The 14,062-nt window shown below is 34.4% G+C and overlaps 1 protein-coding gene across 13 annotated transcripts in view; it reads right to left on the bottom strand.

The window, feature by feature from the left end:
* Positions 1 to 14,062, bottom strand: part of STXBP4 (syntaxin binding protein 4) — a 76,522-nt gene that overhangs the window by 36,946 nt on the left and 25,514 nt on the right. For all 13 annotated transcript variants that reach the window (XM_052806894.1, XM_052806891.1, XM_052806899.1 and 10 more), the window contains 6 exons: positions 13,960 to 14,046; positions 12,340 to 12,405; positions 6,495 to 6,671; positions 4,290 to 4,406; positions 3,713 to 3,762; positions 2,428 to 2,561 (listed from right to left, as the gene is read on the bottom strand). In XM_052806894.1, coding sequence (XP_052662854.1) covers positions 2,428 to 2,561; positions 3,713 to 3,762; positions 4,290 to 4,406; positions 6,495 to 6,671; positions 12,340 to 12,405; positions 13,960 to 14,046 — 631 coding nt within the window. The remainder of the gene's footprint in view (positions 1 to 2,427; positions 2,562 to 3,712; positions 3,763 to 4,289; positions 4,407 to 6,494; positions 6,672 to 12,339; positions 12,406 to 13,959; positions 14,047 to 14,062) is intronic.

A 14,062-nucleotide genomic window follows, 5' to 3' on the forward strand; every position in this document is an offset into this window, starting at 1 on the left:
CAATCATTTCAATGATCTGAACAGGGGATCATATAATAAGCCACAGTTGTTTCTTAGATTTCTAACTGCATGCAGTTTATTACAGTAACTGCTCATGAACTAGCATAATTTTTACCAATGGGAACAGATTTCTGTTAATAACCCGAGGATATACATGTATCTCCAAATGAAACTGCAGGCTACATTCACTCCCTACAGCAATAAAATCTTCATTAAGACATTTTGATACATGTTCATGTAAATTCAGAAGAATAACATTTTGTACACATTCCAGTATGAAAACAGAGCATTACAGTCAGGAAATTCTTCTAGCTTTACATGATTCTGGAAATCTTCATATTCCTCATTTTGGTATTAATTTTCTGCTTTAAGTTTTCCAGGAAAAAATGTACCCTGGACTAACTTTATATTCTAATTATAGTTTGATGAAGGTGCACACTGAACTGATACTGAACCTGCACTGTCCTCCGGTGCTATGAATGATTTATTCTGCCAGTTCGCATCCAATTTTAAATAAAAATATCTATCTTCTTTGCTAATGAACCGATACCAGATTTGAAAGCTCTGGAGGATTTGCTTCCTCAAGGGCGTTTCCTGACTTCAAAACTCACATTTAAAAATCCTTAACAATAATGCTCTGATTTTCTAAAAATTTGAAGAAATCTTCTCCTTCTGATGCATCCTTCGTATCTTGAAAGAAGGATCTATATCTGTGTGGTTTAAGATACTGAGTTATTAAAGCTTATATTCCATAATCCTGTTGACTTAAGACTGCTTTTGTTTAAAGCCCATCAAGGTAAATGAAAATACTCCCACCAATGAGTTTCAATGAGTTTCAGGTAATGTCTTTTGAGACAAGGAAACCCAAGTCCCTAGAATCCCATGTGATGCTTACTTCTGACTTCTTCCTCCTAATGTTTAGGTCAAGATGATCTTGAAATACAAGAAAGTCCTTGGTATATTGTTTTTGGAAGAGTGATGAATGCTATTAACAGAACCAAAAATACTTTTTAATATTACACTTCCGTTTTTCCTTTCATGAGATCTTTGCTAGAAAAAAGCCTGTTGAACCCAAAAGTAAAGAGATTGTGCAAAAGGCAAGGGAAACAGAAGAACAAAAGTGAAAAGAAAGATTGAATCCGCTGAGAGATCTCTAAATGATCTGCTCTGTGGCAGCAAATCACTGAAGTCTCCAATACCATCCATTGGCTTTACTGCACTCTGTAACAGGCGACTAATTTCAGCTTGCACAGAACTTATCACTTGCCCAGTCAGCCTTTCTAGAATGGGATGAAATGTATTGTGTATCTCTGAATTATTAGGTCTTTTCAGAGATGTCTACCTACTCCCAGGTTAAACCTCAGAAGAATAAATATTTTCTTGATTTATTAAACAACTGTATTCTTATTAAAAGCTAGTAAAAGAACAGTAAAAGAGGAACAAAATTCCTCTCTTTGGCTTAATATAAACAGAAGAAATTTTCAACTGACAATTAACGAAACAACATACATGCTATCAGATAAGGAAATATTCTTCCAGAAAAATGCATTGGGTATTTATGATCCAAAAAATATTTTGTGACTTCATTATAATTCAAAACACTGTTTGTTACAAAGATTTATTTAATTTACTTTTTTGTTCGTTTACTCTATATATTTTCTGTAAAAGTCTCACTATTATTTATTCCACAACCTTCAGTGAATTAGAAAATATACCAAACTTACTTAAATAAGGTCATTATTATTCCACCCATTTGACACTGGTAAAACACATGCAATAAACTATCCTGGGATATCTGCTTAAAGTTAAGGAGGAAATGCACTTACTATTTTAAGGGTATTAATAGGGAAAACCACTTCTAACTCTAAACAGATACTAGTTTTTCCTCATTCTGCATTCTATATCAGTCCTAGGAAGTACTGACTAAATCTTAAGCAGCTAGAATTAAGGCAGCTCTGTAATCTTGGAATGAAATTAAAAAATAATACAGTGAACCACTTCTACTGGGTGAAGCATACAACAGAAAAGTGGCCAAATCACCATATGAAAACAGTCCAATTGTAGGAGAAGGTTCTGACTGTGGGTAGGGTAAGTTTAGGTTATGGTAAGGGTTAGGGTTAGAAAAACAAAGGGGATAGCCCTTAGCAGCAGCAGCCCTTTTCCTGTGTTTGTAGGTCTTCCACCATTCTGAAAGACACTGGACTCTGGATCCCCTACCTATACCACAGTCCTAACCCAAACCACACAGAACCTCTACTCAGGATCCTTCCACATTTAGGAAAAAAAGCCCACATAGTGATTACTGAAACATGCTACTCTCAGTTAGCAAGCAAGATGCTAAAGCCACAACATCTGATAGAAGAAAGGAAGTATTTATGCACGTGTATACATGCAGACACGCACACGAAGACACACACACTCACTCACAATCTACTTCCAAAATGGCACGGACAGACTTGGCAAGGTCTCTCGCTTCTGCTGCAAGAGCTGTTGTGACAGTAGGTCCAATCCTTCCCAACCGTGCAAGAAGTGCTTTAGCAGACAATGTTGTTCTTCTGTCACTAAAAGAACAAAAAAGAGTGTTTATTTGTATGATTATGAAAGAAATGGTTATTTTAATAAAGTAAACTTGTATTTCTAGATTGGTTTTGGTCTCATTGTATGAATAAAAAAGATTCATACTACTAAATTGATGAGTTTGCCTTAGAAGCAGTTCTGTCTGTACAATAAAGGTATTAGGAAAGTTCAATTCAAACAACATTCATGTCTCAAAACCTAGTGTCAAGAACTCAGTGGGTGTCAGGAAAGTAACTTACAAGTAATTTTCATATTAGCATTTAAGAAGGGACACAGCTTTAGGGGACCCAATTCTTATCTTTTACGCTGTTAGTGAGTCAGTTTGTCACCTTAGCTTTGTGTTTTATATTTCGATCCATTTATTAAAATAAAGTCTGCAAACTTTATAAAACATGCAACATCGCTCTTGTGCAGTGCCAATGCAGGGAACTGCATTTAATTGATTAGGATTAGCATGTGAGAACACAGATATCTACAGTATAATAGATGATCTGATCCTGCAGGGTTTTTTTGAAATAAAGTTCCAGATAACTTCACTTAAATAAATTTGGTTTCCTTGAGAGCTTTACTTTACTGTTACATAAATGTTAATGGAAAGCTATCTGGGATATATAGGCACAATCATGCGGATATTCTGAAGGACCAAAGGCTGCTCTAAATCTTGTTGAATTTTCCTAGGTACATTTTTAAACAAGAAAAGTAATACAACTTAAATGGGTATACATGTTATCAATTTATTTATATGCTACTGGATTAATGATGATGCAAAATTTCTTGGGCAAATCTTAAAAAAAAAAAAAAAAAAAAAATTATAACCGACTGTTAAGGTTCCTTGCAATTCTAACTAATCCTTAGTACGTTACAATTATTTTATGGAAGCATCCAGACAACCACAGCTATGTAATTACTAACAGTTTTAATTTGATTCTGAAGTTTTTAACGAAGCTGTATCCGGAAAGCCTAGTTTGTAATTCATGCCATTCCCTCTCCTCCAATAAAATGACACTCAGAAACATACAGCAAAAAATATAGGAAAAATAGCTACAAGACAGTTTTTGGAAACTTTGAAACAATAGTAGACTTTTTCAACATTCATATTGCCATTTCAATATTAATAACTATGCCATTTCATTACCTTAAAACTGTCGAGGAAGTAGAGTTATCTGAAAGTATTTCATGCACAACCTGTTGGCCATAGTCAAGAAGTTAACAGTTTATAAATCAACACAGTCAAAAAGTTAACACCTTATTATTTGATGTTCTATTTGGGTGTGGGGTATTTGATTTGTAATTAAAGAGTCTAGTCTCTCCCAGCTAGAAGTGTAAAAGTAAAAATCAAAACACTATAACCCCTTTAAATGCAATAAATGTAACAACATAACTTTTTTTGTTTCATAACATTTCAAAATATTATCAAATATTACTTTTTCTGCCTTTCTCCTCTGGGGAATTTCACAGAAATTGGTATGAGTTTGTGAAAAATTAGATGAAAAAAATTATCTGATCAGTTTCATTTGTTTCATATACAGCAAAACTTAAAGATTAAGTAAATTCCTAGATAGATCTGCACACTTATACACCATCTTTATTTCTAGCAATGAAAGGATCTCTGCAAACTGGTTTATAGTCGTTTTATTATGTTTATTGCTTAGAAACATCAACACAAAACTTTTCCAGATAAAAAAATCACTAGAAATGAAAGGCAAAGTTACCTCTACAAATTGTAGCAATTTTTCAGTAGCCACCTCAAAGGTCTTCCTAGCTGATTCTGATTTCCGCAGCTGGCAGTCAAGCACTGTAACTCTCTTTCTCAAGTCTTGGATGTTATCCTGGGAAAGATATTTTAAGGCTTTTATTCTAATCATTTTCTCCCATGGCTCACATAGATATATGGTGTGAATTGAAATGGATTTCTGAAATGTTTAACCTGCAGTCTTTTCTACATTTCTGAAAAACATAGCTGCTCCTGAGGCAGGTATGCCTGATGTGCTAGTAAATCAGCTCCCAAACTGAAACAGATTTTGGCAAATGATAAAAAGGTAAATTGAAATAGGCAGCTAACAACAGTAACAGGGCTAAAACTTAAGACAGTTTGAACTGATTCATGAATGGATCAAAACCACCAACCTGATGGTGACAGTATCTGTCAGCAGGGTGGCATAAAAAACCAGTATGTGAACAAACTCAGTCCATGAGTTTGCATCTGTACATCCTTTGGCCAACGGAGTAATTATGGCATATCTTGGAGAAAAATTACTCCCTAGGATTTCTCTACATGCACTTATATAACCTATTGATCAGTGTTATGCATCGTTCTGTACTTCAGCTATGGAGAATGTGAGCCCCATTAGATCAAGTTCTGGAGGCTCAAGGTTTCAGCTTGAGTCCCTGGCACTGTTCGTGTGAGAGGACCACGAGTAAAGTATTCACATGTATATGGGCATGTTTATTTAGCTAAGTTGGCTGCTGAATAGAAGATCTAGACCAAAATACTCTCCAAAATTAAGAAAATATCACTATCAGTAAAAATAAACTTTTACATCACTGTAGGTGATCTTTTCTGAAAGCCCATTACCTACCATAAAACTCTTATAAAAAACAAGCAAAACCCACGTATTATCTTTACTTGAAGCAAATGAGTACACATATTTGTTTGTATACACTGTACAAAGCAGCAGAATCAGGATCACTCTGAATGTCAAAGAATCTGTTGATTAAAACACCTTTCTTTGGTAATCTCACTGTCCACTATTGGAGAAGGAGCTGGTAAACCTTCAGAGGGACCTCACTCTTTTATACTAAAAAGAGTATACTATAGAGTTGGTACCTACTTGATACTGCTTTTTTTGAATAAGAAATGCAGAGAATCAAATCTCAACTGAGATATTCGAGTGCTCACTCAGAATTTCAGGAATTCAAGCTAGCATCTCGGTAACAAATCTCTAAGAAAGCAACCCACATGCTCTGAATTTCTTTAAATTTTTATATTTATTCAAATCCTAGAAAACAGTGCTGCAAAAATACCTGACATAAAAGATGGGGCATCTCACCCAGATGTTCTGGAAGAAGAACTTCTAGAGTGTGATTCATCTCATCACACACACAATTAGATGAGAGGCATTCCTCCCTGGGAGCTACATGTACTTGCTATGTTGCTTCTTTGCAAGCTTGTATACCATAGAGCTCGGTTTTACCTTTTAATACCTTGTAATATTGAATTAATTCTCATGATGAAATAAGGCAACATTTCAGAAGGCTTTCTTCATCAATTCATATGCATATCCATTTTTCATGAGAAAAACAAGATAAACACACAAATGCCAAACTGCTTGCACTTGTTCAAACTGTGTGGAGAAAATGGATCTGCAATTATGGGGAAAAATTTAAAAGTGCCTCAAATATTTTATTCCTTAGCATGTTTTGAAATGCCTCACTGGAGATGAAGTGGTTTTAAAATATAAGGCTCAATTAAAAAAAAAAAAAATAAAAATTGGCAGGATACTGTTAGTACCATTTAAATGATTATCTTGATTAAATCTAAATTTACCCAAGAACAGTACTGGACTTTATACTATTATTATTTGCCTAACAGAAACATACAAATATATGTATAGTCTTTAAAGACAATGTATCTGCAGTCCAGCAAGTATTCCATGTTTTAATGCTTGAGATGTGCCATTTTGACCTATGACCCACATACGCTTCTAGCTCCTATTTTTCCAGCCCAAAGATATCTGGATAAAGGAAGACTCACACACTTCACATTACCCCCTTCACTACACATCATTCCAGTTATTGAATAATACAAGACAAACAGTGACCTACTTTAGAAAAGCAGATGAAAAGAAAATGAAAACAAGATACATGACAACAGCAAGGAAACCATGGTAACTACGACAGGCGACTGCTTTGCTTACTTTATTTTGGCCAGAATGATCAGTGAGCTGAGCCTTCAGCTCTACAATTTCAGCTTCTAATAGGCGAATTACTTCTTCATAGTCCATCTCCATTCCACGAGCCTGCCTTTGTGCAGCTTCTGCAAGATGAATCCTACTTCGCAGGGCTCTTGTCTCTTCTACAGCTGCCTTGGCTTCCTATAGATGATAGAATTTAACTGAAAAGTTACAACTCCAGCTAACAAAGAAGTACAGATTTAGCTCAAAAGTACTGGAGTTGGCATTAGAGCTACCTTTTAGTATTTATGGTCAGATGTTTCAATTGCTAATTTTTAAGTGTATGATGTGCAAACAAAGAACAGGTATTTACAGAGAGAGATAATTTTCCTAATAAATTAATTCACGAATTCTACAATTACTGTAAATCTAATTGAATGAAAGGTTTTACAGAAATGCACCTGATACTGTTAATCTGCCCCATCACTTCTATACTAAAAAAGTACTTTAATGAGATGTTATTTCATTTTATTATTGCCTGAATTCACAATCAATTCAGAGTTCGCACACCATGTAGAGGGACTAATGTAAGCATTCAGTCCACGCTGTTCTCAAAATAAGTGCTGTTCTTTATTTTTCTGCCTAGTTCCTTCTCTTATATCATTATCCTGTATTATCACAGAAAAATGTTATGTAGAATTTATATATAAATAATGTATGGAAAACAGGAAATTAGAAACTGTTAGCTTTTAGTTCAGCTAAAGTAATCCCTCAATGTAAAATCTCATTTCAAGAAAGATATTGCTCAGTTCATTTTACTACTGAATATTAGTTCAAGTTAACTTTGATTTGTAAATTTAGAAAGTCAAACTAAAGGTCTGGACAACAGATGAGTTTACACTAGGAAAAAAACAAACTGCTCATTAAAAATGTAGACATACAGGCTCACTGGCACCAAAACCAGTAAACCATCTTTCCCCTTAGCTTTTTATTAATCTGTGGAAAAAGTCACTTTATATAAATTTTCTGAATCATTAGTTATAAGCTTTAAGTATACAGATTCACAGAGCTAGAAATTCTTTGTACGAATTCCTCAGCTAAGGACACTTAGGTGAATATCCTATTCCTAGTCTACCTATTATATCTTATTATTATTATAAGGCTGGGAATGGGACTAGAAGGGAAACAGGTAGGGGTAGAGGAGAAACACACTATGAATCTATGATAAGTAGGAAATAACCTTCTAGAAACTAGGCTTGAAATCACTATTTCTGAAAAACCTAAATGACCAAATCTTCCTATTTTTGTGGAAGAAATTTCATATAATATTTAACAGGTGTCACAATATAAATCTCTAGAGAGGTCAGTTAAGCTTACAAAAGCAGATTTATTTCTATTATTTCCTAACTTAGAAGCATTTGTTCTCTGCAGTCACTATCCTTCAAGTCAGGTTTTTCTATACTTTGTTATAATGTTTTTTCTGTAAAATGATCTACCAATCTCAGTTTCAGATTACTTTTAACCTGTACACTCTTACATATATATAGGGCATCATCTTCCTCATATTTACAATGGTTTTGCAATATAATACCAATTTGGATGATTGCCAGGGACATTCTGGTCTCTTAGAAAATAAAGCATTAGAAAAAGTAACCACACATGTAGCAAACAGCAACATCATTAGTGAATACAGATGACATTGGTGTTATATAGTTTAGAGGTTTCTGTTATAGGAACACAAGTGATAAGAGATAAATTTAAATAACCTTTAATTTGATAGCAAGTATAATGATTTTTAGTTTTTTTTCTTTTGGAAGCACAAAGCATTAGATGAGCCTGTTCTACATGATGATCACCTCCACCTGGAAACACAGACTAGTCAAAAGCTTATTGCTGCATGCCTTTCTGTTATTTGGCTAGTTCGTTTTACAGTTGTCTGCACAGCACTAAAAGCAGTACAAGGGGTCATTACTGAAAGCACTCACTGAAAGACCACCAGAACAATCCACCCCTCCTGCAAGCTGCTCATACCAGTTCTTTTTCCTAGAAACAATTCAGAGAACACAGGGGCTTCTAAGTTGTTATGAATCTACAGAAGTAGAGGTCAAAAATACTGCCTCTGTAGATGACATTTTCTTGCCACTGTAAGAAACAGTGTGACACAACAGCAAGAAAAGCTGGCCCTACTGATACAAAGGATGATTTGGTAGTCTTCAGTAGCAAAGGTATCCCTCAGTAATAGGCTGGAGGTGGAAAAAGAGTCCTGGAGAAAAAAAGGAAAAGATGCTCTGGTATTAAGTTTGACTAATATAAAAGAACACAGAGGCTTTGACAAAGAGTGGCATCTTAAAAATGCACACATAGGAATTATTGAAATAAACTGACATCAGAAAAGTCATGGGAAAATTGCTATAATGAAAAGGGAGGTCTTCATTTTGAAATAAGACCTCCTTGAGATAAAGGTTTAATCTCTTATAATCCAGAATTGCCTTTACTCCTCCATTGTTTTTTCAGAAACCCAATTGTTGAATATTAACTTCTCTGTAATAGCAGACTAAGTATGACCAGATTTCAACAGTGAAAGACCTAAAGGAATAATTAATGAACAATGGATTCTTACATTACAATGAAAAGATTATCTACACTAAACCAGAATTAGCAAAACTTTCTGACAAACCAGAGCTGTTTGCTAGAGCAGGGAGGCACAAAGGGTAACAATACCATCGGGTTTCCCAGTTCTACAGTTACTGAAGCTGGCACTGCAGTGACTTGGTGGGTTCTCTTACTTATATGCAGGTAAGGGGCCCCCATCAGTGAAGAACAGATAGATTACAGCATGCTTCAGCAACGTTTTCTCTTGTCCCATTCAACTGCTTGTATGAAGGAAGATGCAACAGAAATGGAATCTGCAGCTGCTAATATTTAATCTATATAAATGCCTGATGGGACCATTTGTCCTAATCTGGTATGAAGCCACTACAACAAATAAGAAACTGCAGGCTGGAGGAGAGAAACTGAATCCTTAACAGAATCAATTTCAAGGTAAAGGTTTCTTTCAAAGCCAGGTTCTATTTCTTCCTTGGATAAATTCAAGTGTCAGGAGAAGGTTTTATCTGAGTAATATTCCAGCCACCACAAACACAGGAACAAAGGTATTCTTTTAAACTACATGAAAAAATGTAGTTACAATTCAATTATGTTTATTCATTAATTCTACAAAAATTGTACGCTGAAAACATCCTTTAAAAGAACTTTGAGTATCTTTACTATATATTAAAATAAAAAAGCTAATGAAATAAAAAATAAATCCAATGCTTCTTTCAGGCAGGGGAAAATAAATTACATATTGCTTCCAAAATAGCAGCCATTCAAGTCCTAGTCTGCAAAGCACCTCTCTTCCCCTTAGAAAACATAAGCATAGAATAGCAATTCTTAGCCCTATGAAATACAAGCACAGCAGTATGGGATAACACAAACAATATCCTATCTTTATGACCTTTGACATTTACTATGTTTAGCTGATGTGCTTCAGCTGACCATAACTGCATAAAAAAAACTCTAGTAAAGAAATCATTCAGGTTGGTATGACCCAGGACTTTCAGGCAGCACAGAATACAGTCAAACTTGTCCAGGAAGATAGAAGACATCGTTACAGATCTCACATTCACGGTGTCGACAAGACTTCAGGTACTCAAAAGTGCCTTTCTATGTTTTGTGCCAATTTCAGCTTCCATATGATTTCAAGGAAGACCCAAAGATAGCGCTATATCAAAATCTCAAAGTAAAGATCTATAAATTAAGGTATTTTAATTGTCATAGACCAATAATAGAAAATAATTACTACCTCATTTCAAATTTAGCAATATTTCTAATCTTAAGAGTTTGTTTATCCTGTTAGCTACTGATTCGAGCACTTTTTAATGAATCGGTACTAACAAAACATGTTCATTAACCAGAATATTTGTATGCCTGTCCTAATTAACCTGTAATCTCTGTGATTAACAATTAGTAGACAATAGAAATACCACAAAAGATAGCTCAATATATGACTGGTACCCTATATCCTTATTTAAAACCTTTTTGTTTTTTTTCAGGAAAGCAGTGATTTTAAAAAAATGTTTAAATTGTATTGAATTCAGAAGACCTTAAACACATACTTAAGTTTGTTTGTTTACTTTTAATCAGGTCATTAGGGCTCAATATTGTACTTATTAACTCATTTCATAAACTTCAGCTCAAGCAGGAATGCATCATCATAGTTTAAATGGCAACTTGTAAGTAGCCTATTTTTTTTAAACTTCATATCACCATGAATCTCAGCGTCAACACTGGTTCTGAACTACAGAAATATATAGAAAACACTTGAAAATGCACCAAGTACAAACAGAACTAAAATTTCCATTAAAAGCCTGCTTCTATCTCCTAAAATAGGTCACACAGCGCTGTAATTACATATAATTTATTATTTCTCTTTCATTTCGCTATATGAAACCTTTTCAACAGCAGTTACTTAAAACGCTTAGTAGAAAATCAGAATATTTATCCCCTGGAGGTTTACTGCAAAACTGACCTTCACTATCACATGACAGTACTTGAGAGAAAAATAAAAGTACGAGGACCTCACGTGGTAGAAAATTGGCATTGCTGCCACTTAGAGCATTTTAAACCATCTTTGCCCAAGTCTACCTTCCCAGGAAGAGCAGGTATGTGAACTGAAACTCTCGATGCTGAGGACCTGATGTCCATACTGTTTGCATTTTGGGGTTTGTACTTTGTACTAGCTTTAGTCTAGACTGATAGACTGAACATCTGCTCTAGTCTAGAGCAACAGACTGAATACCCATTAGCAAATGGAAACATGAGGTGCACTACTGGAACATACTTCCAGTTAAATTTTATCACAAAAAGAATCCAATTTATTTCCCTGCTGTCCCACAGTGTATAGAGGGCAACATCACAATATTAATGGAAAAAGCTTTCAAGCAGTTCTCTTATAGTCAAGGAATAAAAGGTGATAAAGAAGGTGCTGAACAATCTACATATAGGAGCAAAACCATAAAACTAATCTTTATATAACAGTACACAGGAAGATTTTTAAACTGCATCTTGCATTTTTACATATGACATCTGATGGAACAGATAGCCATGAGAAACCTACATGGAATACGTGTAGCAGTACAGGAGAGAAGAAAGGCAGCCAGCTCATAAGAAGAAAAGAGCTGACAGGATGATGTTCAGTAAAAGCAGGAAACAGGAAACAGGAAAGTTACTTGGTTTTGAATCCAGGCTAGAAATGACACGACACTTACGTTTATTTGGAAATTTCCTCTAAAAGACACAAGAAGACTTAATTTCATAAGAAACTCTGATTTCTTCTCTCATAATTATAGATAGATAATGGAGACAGAAACAAGACATTCCTCACAAAACACTACCATTTTTTTCCTGATAAATTCCAGGTATTGTCAAGTGCATCTATTTTTTCATACTTAAAACTCTGGTTGACATATAAAGTAGCTAACGTTAGGACTGTAGATTAGGCACGCTGTTGCCTAAGAACAGCAAAATCACTTCAAGAACACTTAAGAGCAGAAAGGTACTACTACATTATTATCTAACATATCTGATCCAGCTTGTCTTACGGTTCCTACCTCAATTCAACAGCAGAGAAGTATTATTGCTCCAAAAAAACTTAAGGATCAATATTCTCCAATTCTAATCAAAAGCTTTGTAGTAACAAAAGAACCACTTTGTGTTGAAATCAGTGTGAAAGTATAGTCTATACGAGCATCAAGAAAGAAGTGCTCCCTTCTCCCTTCCACAAAAAACAGCAAAAAAAAAATTGTATTTTTAAGAAACTTCAACATACTTGCTTGACTATTTGTAGCTCCTCTGTTAACTGTTTCTGTAAATTCACAGATTCAGACAATTTTTCCTGTTTAAAAAAAAAAAGGAATAAATAATTAATAATTAAGGCTGAAAGAGAAAGAGTTTTTATTCCTAAAACCCGGTTAGCTCTTTCAAAACTACAGGTAGGAATACTTAACTTCTATCAATGTACTTACTGCCTTCTGCACAACTACTATGTTTCTAGGCCACAACATATGTCTGCTAATAATGTTGTATAATCAGAAACACACATATTAGAAAAGTTCTGGTGGAAATAATAAATAATCAACAGCTTTTATAAAATCTGTGACAAAACCAAATTTTAATCTCTAAAAGCTAGTTTTTCAGAGAGTTCATTGATACTCTTTAAGGTCCTTGAGCATCTGAGGATTATTTACTGAACATTCCTGTGATATAAGTAAAATACACATTTGAAGTCTCTTGTTACCTAGCCACCTAACAAATGAGCAGAATAAAGACATTTTTGTGGCTTTAACAGATTGCTGTACAACCTAATATTCATATTAACTTATTTTAAAGCATTGTACATTTGACCATTCTTTCACTCACCTACTGATACCAGAAGCCTGTAGGTACGCCACTTTCAGAAGGTTAAAAGTTCTAACAAAGTTTAAAAAAAAAAAAAAAAGTGCTCTAAAAGCATGAAGATTCTTATACTGAGTCAGACCAATGGTATTTCTCACTCAGGATCAAGTATTTGACTGTAGATTGTTAAGGTAAGAGTATAAGAAATGAGGTAATTATAGATTGCTTATTGCCAGTTTTCGACATCAGCAATTTAGGGACTCATGATAAGTATTCACTGCTTCAATGTTCAATGTAAATCGTGTTCTTTCTTTTCAGTGCAAAGTTTCCAGAAGAATCTTTGTGCACAGAATGAAGAACAGATCTTTGGGCATGTCAACCCAAAGTTTTTGTAACTATAGCAAGAAAGAATTTTTTTGGACCAGGAGGCAATTTCTAGAATTGCCTATATCCTGGGATGAATTTTCCAGTCCTGTGCAAAGACAAGAGTTGGGTACGCTGAATACAGAACCAGAATTTTTTATCTTTTGGCTTGTCAAAAAAGAAATTCAGGAGCATAGGACTGTGCTTGTCACCCAGGGTATTAAGAAACAATAAATATGTTTGTTGCTTTAGGGCTCGCATATTTTGCAACGTCTGTGAAAATATCTATTAATTTTGCAAACAGATTAATTTATCCTCCAGTTCCGACTTCTTTCAAAAGTATTAGCATATGCTCAGACACTGCAGTTACTAGGATCACACATTTCTAAATAAAATTGCTATGCAAATCAGTCACTTCTCCAAATTCACTTTTGTGAAATGTCTGCTTAGTCTCATTTCTCTGTGAATCAGATTAAAAAGCAAGATTATTTAACAAATAAGATTCACTGTCTCCAGAAATATATTGTAAGCATACAATCTTCAAACATAATTAGGACTGTTTGCTCTGCCTTTTTATTTATTCATCAAAAATTGCACATAAGATTCAGAAGAAAACCAGTAAATTACTGTATACACTCAAAAAGAAATTCATCTCCTGAATAATTTAAAGCAAATAAAAATTAAGTATTACCTTTAATTTACTCATTTCTTTTAAAGCTTCATTTCTTTCTTCCTTAAGCCTTTCCATGTCATCCTCCAAAGAATCACAGGTTACAAACTGTGCATATTTAAAT

Source organism: Harpia harpyja, chromosome 14 (assembly GCF_026419915.1).
Source record: "Harpia harpyja isolate bHarHar1 chromosome 14, bHarHar1 primary haplotype, whole genome shotgun sequence".
Lineage (NCBI taxonomy): Eukaryota > Metazoa > Chordata > Aves > Accipitriformes > Accipitridae > Harpia > Harpia harpyja.